At 42.1% G+C, this 18,092-nt stretch overlaps 2 protein-coding genes across 2 annotated transcripts; one reads left to right on the top strand and one right to left on the bottom strand.

The window, feature by feature from the left end:
- Positions 1-4,285: 4,285 nt before the first annotated feature.
- Positions 4,286-9,601, top strand: LOC128974096 (glutamine amidotransferase-like class 1 domain-containing protein 3, mitochondrial). Its single transcript, XM_054390613.1, has 4 exons — positions 4,286-4,393; positions 5,703-5,874; positions 7,875-8,079; positions 9,319-9,601. The coding sequence occupies exons 1-4, from the start codon at positions 4,286-4,288 to the stop codon at positions 9,509-9,511; spliced, it is 678 nt and encodes a 225-aa protein (XP_054246588.1). The 3' UTR covers positions 9,512-9,601.
- A 1,693-nt stretch (positions 9,602-11,294) lies between these two features.
- On the bottom strand, positions 11,295-17,739 carry ACOD1 (aconitate decarboxylase 1). Its single transcript, XM_054390568.1, has 5 exons — positions 17,728-17,739; positions 16,189-16,350; positions 15,271-15,360; positions 13,104-13,309; positions 11,295-12,249 (listed from the first exon to the last, which is right to left on the bottom strand). The coding sequence occupies exons 1-5, from the start codon at positions 17,737-17,739 to the stop codon at positions 11,295-11,297; spliced, it is 1,425 nt and encodes a 474-aa protein (XP_054246543.1).
- Positions 17,740-18,092: the final 353 nt, after the last annotated feature.

Below are 18,092 nucleotides of genomic sequence, written 5' to 3'. Positions count from 1 at the left end.
AGATTTGGGTTTTCTGGAGCCCCAGATAACCACCCATTCCTTAAATGAACTAAAGCATTTTTTAACTGCCCAGTATGCTGGGCATACTTCGAGTATGGTTTTGAAGCTGAGTTGAAATACACACTGAATGCTCATTCTTACAACTGGAGCCTTTTGGGCGAAATGATGTCTGGGTCTGGACCCAGGACAATAAAGCAAGGCCTCAACAAATGGCAGAAACATTTTTGCTGTGATAAACTACATAGCTGTAAGCCTTTTCTGGCTGCCCAGATGTCTCCTCTGAAGCCGCTCAGGGCTTCAAGGTAATTTCATGTCTTTCACCCATTTCAGAACACTTACTAGGGTTGTAATAACTTACGTTAGAGGGATTTTATAGCAATTTATTCTCTCGTTTTTACAATAATAGCAAGAACTGTCTGTCAGATTAAATTTGGCTAAGAGAAACAGTGAGGGCAAGGTTATCAGCAGCATCTCTGCAGTGAATGCAGCTATTTCCAGCTCTGTAGATTTCAAAATGTGTTATTCTGGCATCAGAATCCAGGAAGCTAATTTAGGTAGTTGGTATCCACAATGAAAGTGCCTGCTAGTGTGTGCTATTCACTGGGTAAATAGTAACTGTGCTGGGGACTTTTGTCTATTTCAAGATAGAGAAATATCCCTGGTCATTCCATGTTAGTCACTAAAGAAAGATCAGCTCTATAGCCAGCACTATGCTAGGCCGTATTCAAACAAAACTGGAGGTGGAAAACCCTGCATCCTAGATGAAAATGTAGGATAGGCAGCTGAATATCAGTTCCGGGAATGCTGGGATTACTAACATTCAGAAAACCATAAGATGGCACAGCTAATAAAATGTTTAATTTCAGCAATATTTCTGTATCTCACTTCATTGCTGCCTGATTTTATACTGCTTATTTTTAAAATCTATGCCCTTCAGCACTATATATTAATTTCATGCACGTATACATAATCAATACAAACGTGGATTTCAGTATTTCATTTTAATTTCTGCACGCTCTTTGTGTCTGTTTTAAAGTAAAGCTACTTTTGCGCTTCATAAAATAAAGTGTCCTGTTACCTGTGTTTCCAAGTTTGAGTGTTGTACAATGTGCCAGCTTCCCCATCTGTTCAAAAAGGTATGTGTTTGCGTGGAATACAGCCATAATTACCAGTTTTACACATTTTGATGTATAATTCTGTAAGTGCTTTATGAAGTAAGGGAAGCACAATTTATCCCTTCTATGAAACTGGGATGCAGGGAAGTGATGTGACATAATGAAATGCCATAACTGCTCATTAGCCAAACTAGAAATACAGTATGAACTGGTTCTTCGTTCTGGCTCAGCATATGTTTGCAGTTTAGACTATTAAGCCTCCATTCAGGATAACATAACATAGACATCTCTTGGTTGTAAAGATCTCAGCCTTTCTCCCAAAGTACAGTCAATTAACATGCATTTCTGTCCCACGGTGAGATAGGCAATTATCCCACGGAAAAGCAGTTCACTGGGCATCTGAGTCTCCAGAACAGCCCCTTAGGGGGCACCTTAGGGGGCAGGTAAGGGAAATTTTTTATTTCCAATCTGTACTTCCAGAGGGGCCTTGGTGAAGTCTGAGACACAGGATGAGGGCTGGGGTTAGGATAGAGATGCAGTTCATCATGAGTTTTAAGATGAGAGGGACTCTGGGATCTGCTGCAGGGTAGGGATAAGTGAATTGATGAGTCACATGGATGCAGTCTGAAATACAAAGAGCTACCCAAGTCAAATCTAAGCTAATCTGAGAATCTTTTGTTAGGCAACTAAGGGCCTTCCCAGCAGAATTTCCAATACAGAAAACATATTTCTTGAATACTGAGCAGTAGGAAAATGGTCCAGGACAAAGCTGTATTTCAACCCACCGAAGTCTGAAATTAGGTGGGAGTGTTGATCTGCTTGAGGATAGGAAGGCTCTACAGAGAGACCTGGATAGGTTGGATCAGTGGGCTGAGGTCAACTGTATAAGCTTCAACGAGGCTAAGTGCCAGATTCTGCACCTGGGCCACAACAACCCCATGCAACGCTACAGCCTTGGGGAAGAATGGCTATAGAGCTGTGTGGCAGAAAAGGACCTGGATGTACTGATTGATAAGAGGATGAATATGAGCCAGCAGTGTGCCCAGATGGCCAAGAGGGCCAACGGCATCATGGCCTGGATTAGAAATAGTGTGGGCAGCAGGACTAAGGAGGTGATTGTCCCTCTGTACTCAGCATTGGTAAGGCTGTACCTCGAGTACTGTGTTCAGTTGTGGGCACCACAGTGCAGGAAGGACATGGAGGTACAGGAGCAGATACAGAGAAGGGCAATTAAGCTGCTGAAGGGCCTGGAGAACAAGTCCTGTGAGGAGTGGCTGAAGAAACTGCAGCTGTTTAGTCTACAAAAAAGTAGGCTGAAAGGAGACCTTATAGCTCTCTACCTGAAACAAGGTTGTGGAGAGGTAGGCACTGGTCTCTTCTCACAAGTAACTAATGAATGAGCAGAAATAGCCTCCAGCTGCGCCAGGGGAGGTTTAGGCTGGACATTAGGAAAATTTTTTTTCACAGAAAGGGTTGTCAGGCCCTGGATTGGGCTGCCAAGGGAGGTGGTTGAGTTGCCATCCCTGAATGTGTTTAAATCTGGTGCTTGGGGACATGGTGACAGACTTGGTGGAGTGGGCAAAATGGCCAGACTTTACGATCTTGGAGGTCCTTTCCAGCCTGGATGATTCTGTGATTCTCAAGGGGATGGTAAACACTCAAACACTTTACAATGAGTAAGTGCCTGCTCAAGGTGTGGTAAGAACTGTTGTGACAAAAGCCAGAAACTGCTTCTGCTCTTCTGAGACATCTCAGCAGGGGCTCCCTGCTGCTTTCCTGGGGAGCTACCTTAAAGCCAAGGCTGTTGCCTTCTTCCTGAGATGTGCTGTAGCCCAGCCGTGTACTCCATTGATGCAGACCCCCAACCCACGCGTCTTGTCAGCCCAGCTTGACATTGAATCTGCCTCATCACCGTGGACTCACCTAGTGATCGGACACTCAGTGATGCCTCACTGCTATCACCCAGAGCTGCCTTGCTTAGGGGGAGAGATTGGGCCATGCTGGTGAAGTGCCTGTCTCCCCTTGCCATTTTATTGTGTTCATTTCCTCTTGGGGAGCAGCCAGTCCTTGCTGTGCCATGCCAGTAAGGATTCCCATCCCACTATGTTGAACTGCCACTCCACTCTCATCAAACCTTTCTTTCTTCTAGGCTGAAGTGGTTCTGCTGGAATTTCCCTTGGGTCCTACTCAGCCTGGACAGTAAGGTGTGGATTTGGCACTGTGTGGAGCTCTAACTCAAGTGGGTTTAGCTGTGAAGGATCTCCCAGTGTATGGTTATGGATTAGGTGGTCAGGCAATAGAGGGCTGAGCTGGAGATGCACTGCAGTCCTGCTTAATCCTGAAAGGAACAATGTGGGCTGTGGTTGGTTTTCCTACTAAAATGAGGCTGCTCCCTAGAGCACAAAATGTTAAGGGAGTCAAAGCAGGTATATGATTTTGATGAGTAAGGGTATCACTGAAACAACTTCAACACTGAGAAGCACCTCTACAAAAATTCCACTTTGGTTTGGCTTTCAAAGCAGTGCATTCATTATGTTAATACAGCCCGATGTCTGTAACAAAAAAAATCAACTGCACGATTTGAACTCCTGAGCCTTTGCAAGGTGCTGCTGGCAGCAGAGCAACTTTTGGACAAGCTATGGGAACACAGACTTGTTAACAACGTACCAAGGGTCACAGAGCAGCACCTTCTCTGCCCTATTGCTCTGCTGTGATAAGTAGCCCAGCAAAGAACTAAAATATACCTGAGCCTTTCCCGCTTCAAGGTGTATATATACACACACATGTATGAATGTATATACATATATATACACATACATGTTTCCCCTCCCCTGCTCCAGACCCCGATATTTAAAAGGTCACCTCTCCATCTACATTTTACCAGCAGAGGAGAGACCACCTAATGAAAAACCGCCTGCAAGACGGTATACCAAGATCCTGAGGCTGGCTGAGCCCCCGAGACGCCGGCTGTGGAGGACCGTGGAGCACAAGCTCCGAAAGCTAACCCCTGCAAACGCTGCAGCGCCCGCTGGCAGCTGCAAGATGGAGGCTGAGCCGAAGTCCAGCGCGCAGGCGCAAGAGGAGGGAGGGTGCGGTGAAGCCCGCGTTTGCTAGCTTGAGCAGCCTCTGCCTGGGCTTGAAGAGCGGTCATTCGGCAGTGTGGGGCCACCATGGGCAAGCGGGTGGCCCTCGTTCTTGCTGGCTGCGGCGTCTTCGACGGCAGCGAGATTCACGAGGCCTCGGCGGCGCTGGTGCACCTAAGCCGCGGCGGCGCGGAGGTAGGGAGCGGAGGGGCTCCGCTTCCCGGCACTCCCGCGGGGTGTGTGTGGGGCCGCATGTGAAAGGCTCCCTGGGCTGGGGAGGGAGGTGTGTCTGCCCCGTCTCTGCCTCCCTTAGCAGCGGAGCTGCCGCCGCGTTGGCTTTCCTTTACTCGCACAATCCGAGGCGGGCCGTCTTGTAGCTTCTGCTTGTTAGGGGCAGAGGAGGCCCACCATCTTTACGATGTATTTTCCCCGGCACTGCACAATACAAAGCTTGTTCAACCACACGCTCCCCTTACCTTGCGCCTTCCCTTTTCTTTATTCACGCCCCTCCCCAGTGAGTGAATATCCTCCTGACGGGAGAAGCGCTCACGTGCAGGCGAGTGACGAGTGGTCCTACCCTGCTCGTCTGGTCCTTCAGCCCGCTTGAGGCTGCGCGGAGATGAAGGTGGGCTCCGGGTAAAATTGTTGATTTGCTTTCTGGTTGCTTTTGCAGAAGTCAGGGTTCACTTGCTTTTTATCTGCTAGCTGTTCCAGGGCTTTTTCAGTAATTGGGAGTCAGAAGCCTGGACCCCCATGTGGTGGTGGTGGTGTGATTTGGTCCTGTCTGGCTTCAGAGGGCAGAAGTGGTTACTTCCTGCGTGTAGCAGCGCTCGGGCGTGTGATGGTAACAACAGCACCCCTACACTTAGCACAAAATTGCCCTCTCTAAAATTAACTGAAGCAGTGAGTGCTGAGAAATCTCCAAAGCAAGCATCAAAACAGATATGTGGAAAGAGGCCCTGCGGTAGGCCTTTCACAGAGCTTCCTATTTTTGTGGCAGTCGTTCCCTTTTTGGTGTAACTAAATATGTACTTCTGTGCTTTGTCTTTTTTTTTTTTTTCCCTTTTTTTCTCTCCTACCAATGTTTTAGGAAAGCAATTAATGTCTGCACTGGAAATGCTTATGAGGTTTGCATCTGTAGTTCTTAAACTCTTTTCTTAATGTCTTTTAGCAGCCCTTTAGCAGCTGTGTGTCCAGTCGGGGTACTGGTAGAAATTGTTGTGCTCCCTTTGTCCTTGAGGTTATCCACAAAGGAGATATCTGCAGGCCCTGACAAAACCACTGAGTGTAATGTTGGCATGAGTGTGCTCCTGACAAAAAGCTTCATCCTAATCTGTCACCTCTCTCTTCAGATGTTTTATGTGATAGTTCATCCAGAGAAATCTACTTCATTTAGATAAGAGTCTTCAGGATAAAAAAGTATTTTGAGTAAACAATCTTCATTGTGACAAATATGTACGTCTTCTGTTTATATTCACAAAATTGCTTCATCTGTGTATTCTAGGTAAAGATATTTGCCCCCAATATTGAGCAAAGGGATGTGGTCAATCACCTAAAAGGAAGTCCAACAGAAGAGAAGAGGAATGTGTTAGTGGAAAGTGCCAGACTGGCAAGAGGAAACATTCAGGATTTGGCAGAACTGAAAGCTAGTGAATTTGATGCGGTCGTTTTCCCTGGTAGGTGCTTTTTAAAAGAAAATTGTGTTTTTTTCAATTGCAAATAACTGCTTTGCCACGGATACATACTTTTAAAGCCATTTAGAGAATAAATTACGCTCTTGAATTTGAGAGGTATGTAGGGTTTTTTTCATTTTTTAACTTATTTTTTCTTTTTTTTTTGCTCTTCAAGGTTGAGAAAATGTTTTAGCAAGCTCTCATGTGCTGACAGGTCATATCGGTTTATTTATTCATAGAATCATAGAATTGTCAGGGTTGGAAGGGACCTCAAGGTATTGTCTAGTTCCAGTACCCCTGGCCATGGGCAGGATCACCTCACTCTATGTCTCACTCTATGTTGCTTAGAGCCCCATCCAGCCTGGCCTTAAAAACTTCCAGGGAAGTTTTTTCCCTGGAATGCCAGAGTGTTGTTTGAGTGTTAGGTCATCCATGGCACTGTTCCTTCTTCCTAAAGATTGTAAAAAATGTGGTACCCACTTGGGGACAAGAACACTGACCAGAGTAGAAAAGCCTGAACTTGACATTACAGTGCTTTAATTATAGGTGCTCTCTAGGTCCTCTGAAATGATTGGCAAAGTAAGAGGTTGCCACATGTTCCCTATGAGATATGAATAAGCTTTGTTCTGTGTATTTGTTCTGCTGCTGATCAAGTTACACATTTTTTTAATGTATCAACTTTCAGACAGAGGTAATTGTAATCACTATAGAATTGAAGAAACCAAAGCGTCATAAGGCAGTTATGGCTTGCTGAAGATCACTTTCCAGAGTACTCACGGCACTGTTAAATAGCGACTTAATGATTGTGCTTAAGCTTTAATTTTATTACCCTGTCTTGTGTTTTAAGGCCAGCAGAGGGAGCGTGTGTATAGCGCAGAGAAACCTGTGCACGCTAAAATGAGTGGGTGACACCAGGGCTGCTAAGGGAGTAGAGACTAGCAAGTATTTCCGACGTGAATTTCATAGCCAGGCTCAAGGGACTTGCTGTTATAACCGTTAGAGAGAAACATACGCTATTAAGCTTAAAAATTAAAATCTTACTTTAGAGATTCCAGATAGCATTCAAAAGGGAGCAAAGAGTGAAAGGAAAAACAGTAAAAATGCAAAGCTTCTTGGTGTTGTCCATTGAAATACTTGGGGAAATTTCTATTTGTTTATTGTGGAGAAGTTGATGTTGTGCACATTCCATAAGGAATCAAATATAGTGGATGGTTATGCTTACTAATAGCATTCTTACTTTGATTATTCTGATGGCTATAAATCCAGCAACCAATATAATCTGCTGGCACAGTTAAATGAAGATTGAATGCAAGTAGAGGACTATTGTAACTGATTTCTAGAAAGAGAAATCCAGAATAATTTTCAGTGAAATTATGTTATCATTTTCAAGTATTATGTCTCAGAATATCATACGTTATCATTTCCCTTTTATGTAGTAGTCGCTTTGGGTTTATTGTGTTAAACTTTTAAAAGTAAGTCCAAAAGTAGTTCTATGAGAGGAAAAAAAGCTCTCCTATAGTTGGTTAAGTATCAGAGTAAAACTTGAGTAAGAACTATGTAGAGGGTCAAATCACTGTTTGTATCACTCTTGTGAATTTCACTTTGTTTTCAGCTATCATTGGTCTTTCTTTTGATCCCCCTCTTGCTTATTGAAGGGTGCATATCAGATGGTGGAGCTTTTCCAGTGACTAGCAAACAAATGTGAGGTTTCTATTTGTCTATTTATTGCTTATGGAAGCAAGATGAAGCTTTCTGCCCTATGTAACATAGGTGGGACAAAAATGCATAGTTAAGCTTTTAACTTTGCAAACTCATCATGTTTCATGTGCTGAAACTTTTCCATATAGTAACTTAACATTCCTATATATGCTAAGGTCATGTTGTGTTAAAAAAAAAAAAAGAGAAGTTATTTCTGGTATTGAATTTTATGGCTTTTAGCAGAGTCTTACATTTGAGATTTTGTGTGTGGGTTTTTAATTAAGTTTTATGCTTTTTTTATTTAGGTGGCTTTGGTGTAGCAAAGAATCTATGTTCCTGGGCTGTAGACGGCAAGAACTGTACTGTAAACGAGCATGTGAAGTCCACACTCCAAGCTTTCCACAGTGCTAAAAAGCCCATTGGGTTGTGCTGTATATCACCAGTCCTGGCAGCTAAAGTCTTTCCTGGTTGTGAAGTCACAGTTGGACAAGATAAAAACGTAGATGGAAGGTAAAAAGGAGGTGATTTAAATGGAAATTAGGACTGGAAATGGCCAGTCTTCTGTGCAAAGGTCTGAGGTCTCTGGTGTTATTAACCCTTGAGTAACTTATTAGTCACATTTTTCAGTTACTTCAGATAGTACCAAGTGCAAAACTTTCAGGACAGACAGACTGAATCCAGTCAGTCTGTTCCTCAATTCAAAAGCAGATTGTCTGTGATAATAGTATGAAAACTCCAGGTAACCTTATTTCTTGTCTAAGCCATCAGTCTGTGAGCTATGAATGGTAACACAGGACTCTTGCACTGGCATAAAATCTGTGCAATAAGCACAATAAATGTGCAGTGTGGGTGCTGATGAGTCACTGGATGTAACATCTGTCAATCCTGACAGTGACAGAATAAAGCAACTTTTACAGAATAAAGCAACTTTTACAGAATTACAGCTATGCAAACATGTAGATGACCAAGGATATCAAATTATTTTTTCACATTACATTCATGGTAATTGACTGATAGATTTTAACTCATACTAAGTGAGATACAGCTTACCCAGTGCCTTTGAAGGCCACGCTCCTTACTGAAGATATGCAAATGAAGAATAGGCCTCTGGCCATCTTGCATTCAAAAACTTGGTACCCTGTGGTAATTTGAGTGGCCATTTAAATTGTGTCTGTGGGCTTTTGTCTGCTCAGGGATTTTAATAAAGTTTTTTCTGGTGGTAGTGGTTTGGGGCCACCTTAGGGAAGACAGATGAGAGCAGGGCCTGGTGTTAGAGAAGTTGGTGCTGCTTCAGGAGCTGTCAAGTCCCAATAAAAGTTTTGAGTGGAATTTCACAGCAATGGCTGTAGTGAGTGATTGCTTCTGTTCCTCCCTTATCTTGAGGCAAAAAAAAGAAAGACTGCAGAATCCCAGTGGAAGACCTTAGAGGAAGATGTTGGAGAAGGTCTAAAATGTCTGCAAGTTCAGCTGGCATCTCTGAAACTTCTGAGAATCAGAGTTATGACTGCATTTGGTATCATCTTGTAAACTTCTTCCAAGATTAAAACCAGAATTATACATTCTGACATCATAGCTCTACATTTCAAATGTTGTTTTCAATGAAATCAGATCACTTGTGTCTGTAGGGAAGGGGAGAACCTGACAGTGGCAGCTTGCTCAGTTCCTTTGTCATTGTCACCAATTATTGTATTGGCAGAAGTTTATGGCAGTTTTGTCTCTTTGTGTTAATTACAATCTTTTTATTTACAGATTTCCTGATGCTGAAACTGCATCTGCTATAGTGGAGCTTGGGTGTAAGCACATTTGCAAAAACGTGAACGAATCCCATGTGGATAAAGCCAATAAAATAGTTACTACCTGTGCTTTCATGTGCAAGGCTCCTCTGCACGAAATCTTCGATGGAATTGGAACAATGATACAAGAAGTCCTGAAACTTGCTTGACTGGAACCATACAGACTACTGCAAGGAAATCAGTTTAACTAAGCATAAGTGTTTAGCTTCCTTTGCTGGTATTAATAAAACAATACAACTATTAAACTTCACAGTTCTTGTTTTCTTCTTGTGTGTTTTCTTTTTTTTGCTCTTTTCTAATCTGTAATACATCAAATGTTTATTGTTAAGTTTATCCTGTGTATTTGTGTTTTAAAATAGAAAGTATGTGTTAAAGGTTGAGGGGTAGGGGAAGAGAACTTCCCCCTTTATTTTTTCCAATGAATCTGAATCTATTCAGTCTTGCTAAGACAGTGTAGGAACCTTCCCTGTCTCATATTGTAATGATTATAAGTAATTAACATGTAGTGTTGGCCAGCTATAGTACAGAGGGAATAGCTGTAAATGAGTATTCAGTTCTACTTTCTTACCAGAAGGGGAAAAGTAAAGAATGTGATTATTTGCTGGGTTTCTTTGGTTTTTTGTTTGTTTAGGTTTTATTGTTTGTGTTTTGTTGTTGGTTTGGGTTTGTTTCATTTTGTTTTTCCTTCCCCTGCAGATCTTTAAGCAAGTATAAGTAACAAACTTCTGAAATTTTTGCAGAGCCCCCTAAAATAAACTTGACTTTAGAAACCAAGAGTCAGAGGTTTAAGGATGAAGAAATACATTGCATGTGTGAAGGATAACTTTTGCTCTAATAAATGAAATAATTTGAAATTTGGTTAGCTTTATTTGTGGGGGTGGGGTTGTGTTTGTTTTGTTGGGGGGTTTTTGCATACATAGGAAGGTACATTTTATACAGAGTAGAAAGTGTGCTTTGATCTTACAAATGTGCACAAAGGTCATCAGAAACACAATCTGGCAAGACTTTGTTCTTAAGGAACTAAAAATTTCCAGATTCCTTATCAAGGTTAAGTTGATCTGTGGACACTGAATTGTCTCAACATTAAGCGTTCTGATGCTCCCAGTTCTCTGCCACTCATACTGTAACCCATGTCACAGTGCACTGTAACGTCCTTTGCACTGCCTGAAGGAACCTTAGCATATAATTATTAAGTAGTGCTACTCATGTTTTGTTGAGTGAGCACCTTGTAACGAGCAGGAGTACAGCAGGAACAAACCTGGCCTTCACAGCGGCCAAAAGATGAAACTAGTAACAGTTCTGTGATGAGGAGTGTTGAGTTGCACCTCTCGCTCAGCAGCTGGCGTGGGCAGAAAGGGCACTAACATTTACCTCATCAATGCAAGAACAATTGACACAGCGAAGCCTAATGTGTAACAATGTATCAAAAAATTCTACAGCTCTGTGTATGTGCCCTGTTTACCACAAGTGTCAAAGCTCTGACATAACAGCTGCCCTCCTCAAGGAGGCTTTAGAGCTAAATCTGCAGAAATACATAACTAAAGGCTTTTGTTCTCTGTCCTCACAGTGATGTTTCACACAGACACAGCATTTCCATATTCCTCCAGAATTTGGATTTCCTTGTGAAGTTATTTAGCAGAATATACAGAGTTTTTGGCAGAAGAGCCAGGAAATTTTTGTCACATGCAAGCAGTGCTTTGCCTGCAGAGTTAAAAAGATACTTGACATCAGCTGTGCCAACAGAGAATCTTCTGTTCAGCCTGACAGCTCTGCATATAACTGTTAGATTGTTTACTTAGTCAAAAAAACACAGTATTGAACTGAGCATGACAGTTCGGTTACAGGAGTCCATTTTAAAAGTTCATGAGTTGCTAAAGTCTGTCCTGAATTTTGTTTGCTTTGTGAGCAATGTCTAGGCGTCAGTTGGCACACTCAAAGAAAGCACAGCTTCTCTGAAAGTGCTCCAGCTGACTGTCCTGATAAAAAAGTACTTAATACAGAACAGTCCTCCACTTTTTCCAGATTGTACACTGTCTCTATAATGCTTTCTGTGGCTTCTGCAGGTAGAACACTGGAGGCGTTGGATTGAAACTTTTTCTCCAAGTCCTCCTTCTTCAGGGGTTTTCTCCAGTGTCCATAGAATGTATTGCAGCGGTCACTGATGGTGTTGCCATCCTGCAGTGTGACACTCACTTCGCAGTAAAGACTCTCAAAGCTAGGTGTGTTATCAGGAGGGTGCTCCAGCTGTGTTTTGTTGAGTAGCTCCTGCAAGGCTGGCCGGTGAATGTTCTCGCTGGTGAAGGACTCGACTGACATGCTGCCATCCAGCAAAGCAGAGCATGCAACAAATTGGAAGGAGTGTCGAGCTTCATGCTCTGAGGTAGGGCTAGGTCTGTTCACATATTTGACCTCTGGGACTTTGAGAATGATTTTCTCAATTTTATCAAGGGGGAGCAAGTTGTCACTGGGGTCCACAAGCTTCCTCCTAACCAAAGATGCTGCATCAGCCACCCAATGGGTTCCAAGATGAGCAGGAAAGCGTTTGATGGCCACATCTTGCTGGTCTAAGAGCCAGGGATAGGACTGCAAGGTTGGCAGAGTCTGTGGGTGGTAATCTGTATAAAAGGCACCTATCCCTGACTCCATGTCCAAAATCTGTTTGTTTCCTTGAAGGCCCTGTGATGCTAAGCATGCTGCTTCTAGTCCATGCTTGGCAGCATTGCCAACATGCAGGGGCTTTGTTTGGGTTGCTGCGTTAGCCAGTGGAGCACCTGCATAGGAGGCAGCAATAGCCAAGGCATTTTTACATTTCTGCTGGTCAAGAGCTAGCAGTTTAGCACAAGCTGCTGCACTCCCCATTGTACCAACCACGGTTGGTGGGTGAAACCTGAGGGGGGAAACAAAAAATCATTACTGCATTAAAAAACCATGTGGATCCGAATCCACTATACACACAAGTTCCAATTGCTTTTCAGTGCTGTGGAAGACAAATTGGTCATAGAGAAACAAGCATTCAGAATTCATGCGTAGTCCTAATGGAAAAAATTGTCACTTTACCCTAGGAACAAGTTAAACTGGCATAGTACTACTTGGAATAGGCCTTCTTAAGAAAGCAACTGAAATGCTAGAACTGCTCATAGTTCAAGGCATACTGAAGACAATCATGACAAAAGTGTCACAGTTTATAGTAATCCATAAATTATCTGTAAGGAATTTATAGTCATCCATAAATTATATGTATTGGGGAGGCAAGTTTTGTTATTCTGAACTAGTTTTCAATATCAGTACAAGGAGCACACAGAAAATAGCAAGACAACATCTAGACTGTCCCACAGGTCAAGGATTTCCTGTGAGCTCAGCACCAGTAATTCCTTTCAGCTAAGAGCAAGCACCTGTTTGAAAGTAAGGCATGGTCTTAAATATTCATGCAAGCCTGAGACCTCTGCTTGTTAAACACTGCCTTTTTGCAGCTGTTTTTAATAATTGGAGAGGTCATTGCTTCTTTCTTTTAAACTGATCAATATTCTCAAAAGAAGAAATCTGTTAGCTAAGCCATAAGGAGTCATGTAAGTGCATTTGAATTTAAAGTGGATCTTTCCTAAATTTCCAAATAACAACATAGACAATATGATTAACTGTGTCATTTGTATTTTAATAGCATTTAATTAAGCGTATTAACGCTAAGGGGAAAAAAAAAATCAACCTTTCAATCAACTTCCTACTTGAAACATTGCTATGTACCTTTTTGGAATATTTCTGGCTTCGCTGGAGAAGCGCAGCAGCCTGCCTTGCACTTCGATTCCCACATTGAAAGCTAAGAGCAGATCAAGACCTGAGATTTTTTTCTTCTGAGGAGTGGCTTCTGAGAGTGCAATCACAGCAGGGAGCACAGCCCCAGATGGGTGTGTGGCTGGATGCCATGTATCATCAAAATCCATTGAGTGCACCTAATGGAAAGGAAAGCCATGACTTGTCATCAGAAATAAACTCTGACTTGGCAAGATTGACTCATTTAAATGAAAATACTGTAATTGGTACAAAAAAGGACTCAATAACTAGATTCTCCTTAGAAAGCAAAACTTCAAAACCTTTTAAAACCTTTACTCCCAGTGTGACTTGATGAGAAGTGGCAGTACAGTACAAATCTTTCCCCAAAGGAGTACAATTCTAAATCAAGTTGCATCACTTTAGAACAAGTATGACAATGATTCTTGCCTACAACAGGCTTTTGCTACTTTAATTAAACTGATATAAATAAAGCAGCAGTTCCAGGTCCACCATGTGAGTAGTAGGTTTTCAATTCCCCCCTGACAGTATGCAAACATAATTAAATTACTTCCCCAGTGCTGCAGCTGATGCTTCCATTAGGACTAACACTGTTAAAGCTGTAGCAGTCAAATCCATACAGCTAACTGAAAGTTTTATCAGAACAACTTAAAGGTTTGAGATTTGGAACAACATGGCCCTCCATAGGCAACAGGCATCAGCCTGCAAATGTAGGTCAGACTTTAGCCTGAAATTTCAGCACATCAAAACAAGGCTTGTAACATGAGGAGCCAGCCTCCCTAGGTTTGGTTGGAGTAGGAGAAAGCTACAGTCTTAAAACTGAGATGAGCTGCTTAGTCCTTGAGAGTGTCAAGAAAGGTGCTTCCTCTTTCACTAGCCCAGAAGTCAGCTGCTTGAGAAGATTTTGGGTGCTCCCAGCATGGCATACAGTTGCTGTTCTGGTAGCAGAGTGCTCCCAGCAGTGCAGTACTGCTTGTCAGCAACCCTCCAAAAGTTTTGAGAACCCCCAAGAACTTGATAGCATCAGAGACAGCATTTTTAATAATGTAATAACGCTTCAAAAGCTGAACTTCCACACCTATTCACTTGTGTCTTCAGAGCAAACCTGGAAGGTGGTCAGTGCTCAGGTTTTGCCCTGTGGTACTGGGAATATGTGCTTCTGAGGGCTACATTTCTCAACAGTCAGAAGAAAACCCAGTCCCTGCTTTGAAAAACCTTGATGCTCTGAAGTGCAGAATAAGGAAAGTGGTGCCCAATAGTGGTAAACTGTGTTCCTAGAGTCTTCAGTAAGTGCTTAGAATTGACGTGTGACCAAGATGTAAACTGGAATAATCACGTACACGCTAACAGCCAGGTCTGAATATCACATGGGCTCCTAGGAGCTGACAGGTACCAGATCTCATTTTCAAGGTAATTTTCTCTACATTGGAAATGAGGTGTTAAATTGTACCTCTGATCTTGTTGTCACACTAATTTAGATAGGCTTAATATTACCATTTCCTGGGTTGGTCACCTTCCCCAGCTTTGCATAATTGCCAAATATGATTGCCTCACCTCTTGTTCTCATCTTCCAATTTCAAATGGTTTCAGCCTCAATCTGAATTGAGACAAAGGTCTGGGGAGTCAGTTATTGCTTTAATGACAAAGTATGTGTCCAAAATATATAATTGGCTTTTTCAAACTCTGTAACTGAATATTAGATGATGTTACATGTGTGAAGGTATATGTGCATCTGTCTGTATCGGTGTTTCTCTGTAATTATACTTTGCTAGTTGGCATGAAATGTGGGTCATGGTGAAATCAGTGAGAGCTAGAGTACCTGCTTGTATCCCAGCTGTAACAAAGCTGTGACGAGCTGTAGAGTTCTGACATTTGAAAACAGCCCCAAGTCCCACATTAAAGGTAAGGGATGCTGCTGAGCTGAATCAGATATATATTATAGCTTGAACTCAGCCTCATTGGAAGAAAGTTGAAGCACATTAGAACAGTCTAAGAAAGTTTTATAGTAGGCTTCAGGCAGAAGAGTAAAGTAAACTAAGGTTTCAGGAGCACTCTGTTCTCTCTAGAGCAAGAAAGGCATCAATTAGTATGATTTAAGAGCAAATAAAAGAGCATCCCTTACAGCCACTCCATTCACAAAAGCTGCATACAAAGGAGGCAGTCGAAAATCCAAGTGGCCCCAGATGGTACTGGATATATCTGAGCTGTAGATCTGAAACAAATTGACATCAATTAATTCAACATCCTGAACCCAAGCATAAATGTGCTCTGTATCTCTGATGTAACTGAGATCAGATCATACCCTCTTGGGACCCAGCTGTTCCCTTTCATGAGAAAAATACTGTTCTTTCAGAAAGTATGAAAAGAAACTTGGTTTCGTGTTGGCTCATGTCCCTTTCCACTCAACCAGCCTTCAGGGGGCAGAACAACACTATCCACCTGGTCATTCAATACCTTCACACAACCTCTAACCATTGATGTCCCTTCTCACTGCCCATCGACAGTGCCCTCAGGACTGTTAGCATCTTGATGGGGAAGATCTCCAGTTAACTGTTCTGGTTTTCTATGTTTTAGCAAGGCCCTGAGTAAATGGTATATGACCTCCTGGTATTGGTATCTCCCTCACAAAAGGTGCTGTTCCTTTCCTTTTACTGTGCAGATCTTTTAGCCAAGAATGAGATCTTTATGGAATTAAAGGAACGGGCATAAACCACCACAGTTTGGAGAGACTTATTGGCACAGAGTTCTGGAACTTGAGCTCAACTAGCCAAGTTGCTGACATTCTTAATAAAATCCCACAGGTGAAAGAAAGGAAGGAATCTTCATAAACTGTTTGCAGCGTGGGATCTCAGCATGCAGACTTTTGCCTATCCAAAGTGACTTCAGCAGTGAAGTTTCCCCATCTCCTGTAAGAAAAACACTGTATCTCTTTCCATCCCCCAAAGAATTTTGTAATGGCAGAGTTTCCCCTTAGAGCCCAAATTTTCCTTTGCCTTTCTTATAGCTAAAACTTAAGGTTTATGAATACCAGACACCCTACCTTGCTGTATTGTGTCACTTTGTGGCAGACCTCTGTGCTGGTACCCAGAAGCCCCACTCCAAGAGTATCCAGAATCATTCGCTTGCTTCTCTGAATGACCTGGTCTGTCAAGTGGTTTGCATTCAAACCATGAATCACGTTGGCAAAATTTCCTGTAATTGTCTAGGAAGGGAAAAAAAAAAAAGGGGAAAAGAAGTAGATACTTCTCTTAAAGAAAACACTTTTTTTTTTTTTAATTTCTTTGCTTTCAGTTCTGGGCTACTGCTTAGCATACACACCATTTCTGTTGCCCTGCCCCTGCTTATATGAATTGCATCAGCAGTACTAAGGTTTGACTTATTCCTTTTTTTATTCCCAGAAATGCCACATTGTTATTTATTACTCCTATTTTCATCAGTGTCTTTGTCTGTTCTATATTTCTGCTGCTTTCTTCCTAACTTGAATCCCTGAGGTTAAGCCCTGCAGGGGATGTATCTTTGCAAGCTATCTACATCTATATGCACACAAACATATATAAAACAAATAGAAACAAAAGCCATCTGGCTTTCCATGGCATTTCGGTCCAGTACAGCCATTACCACACAAAGAGGCAAAATTTAATCTTCCTGAGTATCAGAATTACTATCCCAAGTCTTGCCTAGTTTGCAGCTCAGTGGGAGATGGGACTTGGCAGCCTTACTTTGTACCCATTGCTCCAAGCTCCTACTGAATTCACACTTAGCTGGAGTCCCACTTTTACTCAGACAATTAGCTGGAGTCCCAGCTTTACTCAGACAAGATTTCACCTCTTTGAAAAACAGCACGCCTCATTCCTGTTTCCTGCTGATCTTAGAGTTACATATATATATATATACAGATACATTTTTTTCCCTTTTTCCCCCTTTTCTTTTCCTGTTGATGAGTGGTCCATTAATCCATTACACAAATTCAGCCTGCATCTTCTTGGCTGCTGTTAGCATTTCTATTAAAAACTAATCTAGAACTTCCCATCTATGACCATTATAAAATTCTTCTTGTAAAGGCATTTATTACTTACAGCCATTCTGTGTATGCGCTCTTGGGGTTTATTGTTTGGTTTTGTGTGGTTTGTGTGTGTGTTTTCTTTTTTTTTTTTTCTTTTTGTATTTGTATTATTGAATATAGCTCCTCTTTCTCTTTGGAGATTGTCTCCCCATTTCCACTCATCCTCTCCCTTCCTCTACTCTCTTGCACCTATCCACACACAGTGAGGATATTTCCTCTTGTGCTGCTCTGTCTCCCTTATAACACAGACACCTCTACTACGCCAGCAGCTTTTCACTGCATTGTTCATATTGCATTTCTCATTTCTGGCAATGGTGACTAGAATCGTACCTGTTATTTCAGAAAAAATCTCACTCATCTTTGTACTAAATTAGTAACACTATTATGACTATCCTAAGGAACACAAACAGGTGAACCACATATCCCATAGTGTGATGTACACCTGTGAAAACCTGTGAGGATACAAAAGCTTAAACAGAAAAGCGCATCTTACAGTAGAAAGAAAGAAGATAGTACCTTTGCCCACATCTTGGAGGGATGGTGAGTGGTCTCAGAGAGATGCAGCAAATGAGTGGTGGAAATCAGTTTCTCACTATTTATAAGTCTGGGACAGGGGAAGAAATATGAGGTGGTTTTGCTCACTTATCTTGTCCTGCCCATTTCCTGCTCTGGCTGGAAATGTTCCTTTTTCTTCACTTTCAACTTTCCTCTGACTAACTATACTGGAAACTGCTGGGACTTGTGTGACAGGACTTTACCAGTTAGGTTCACATGTTGCATAAACTGATGTACGTGATATTTTATTACCAGATAGAAAGTAGTATATTAAGTCTTATATTTGGTAGCACAGAGAAAAGGGGCCATCAGATGTATCAGGCTGA

This window comes from Indicator indicator, chromosome 1 (assembly GCF_027791375.1).
Source record: "Indicator indicator isolate 239-I01 chromosome 1, UM_Iind_1.1, whole genome shotgun sequence".
Classification (NCBI taxonomy): Eukaryota; Metazoa; Chordata; class Aves; order Piciformes; family Indicatoridae; genus Indicator; species Indicator indicator.
The sequence above is the reverse complement of the archived record's forward strand: the minus strand, read 5'-3'. Positions and strand labels throughout refer to the sequence as shown.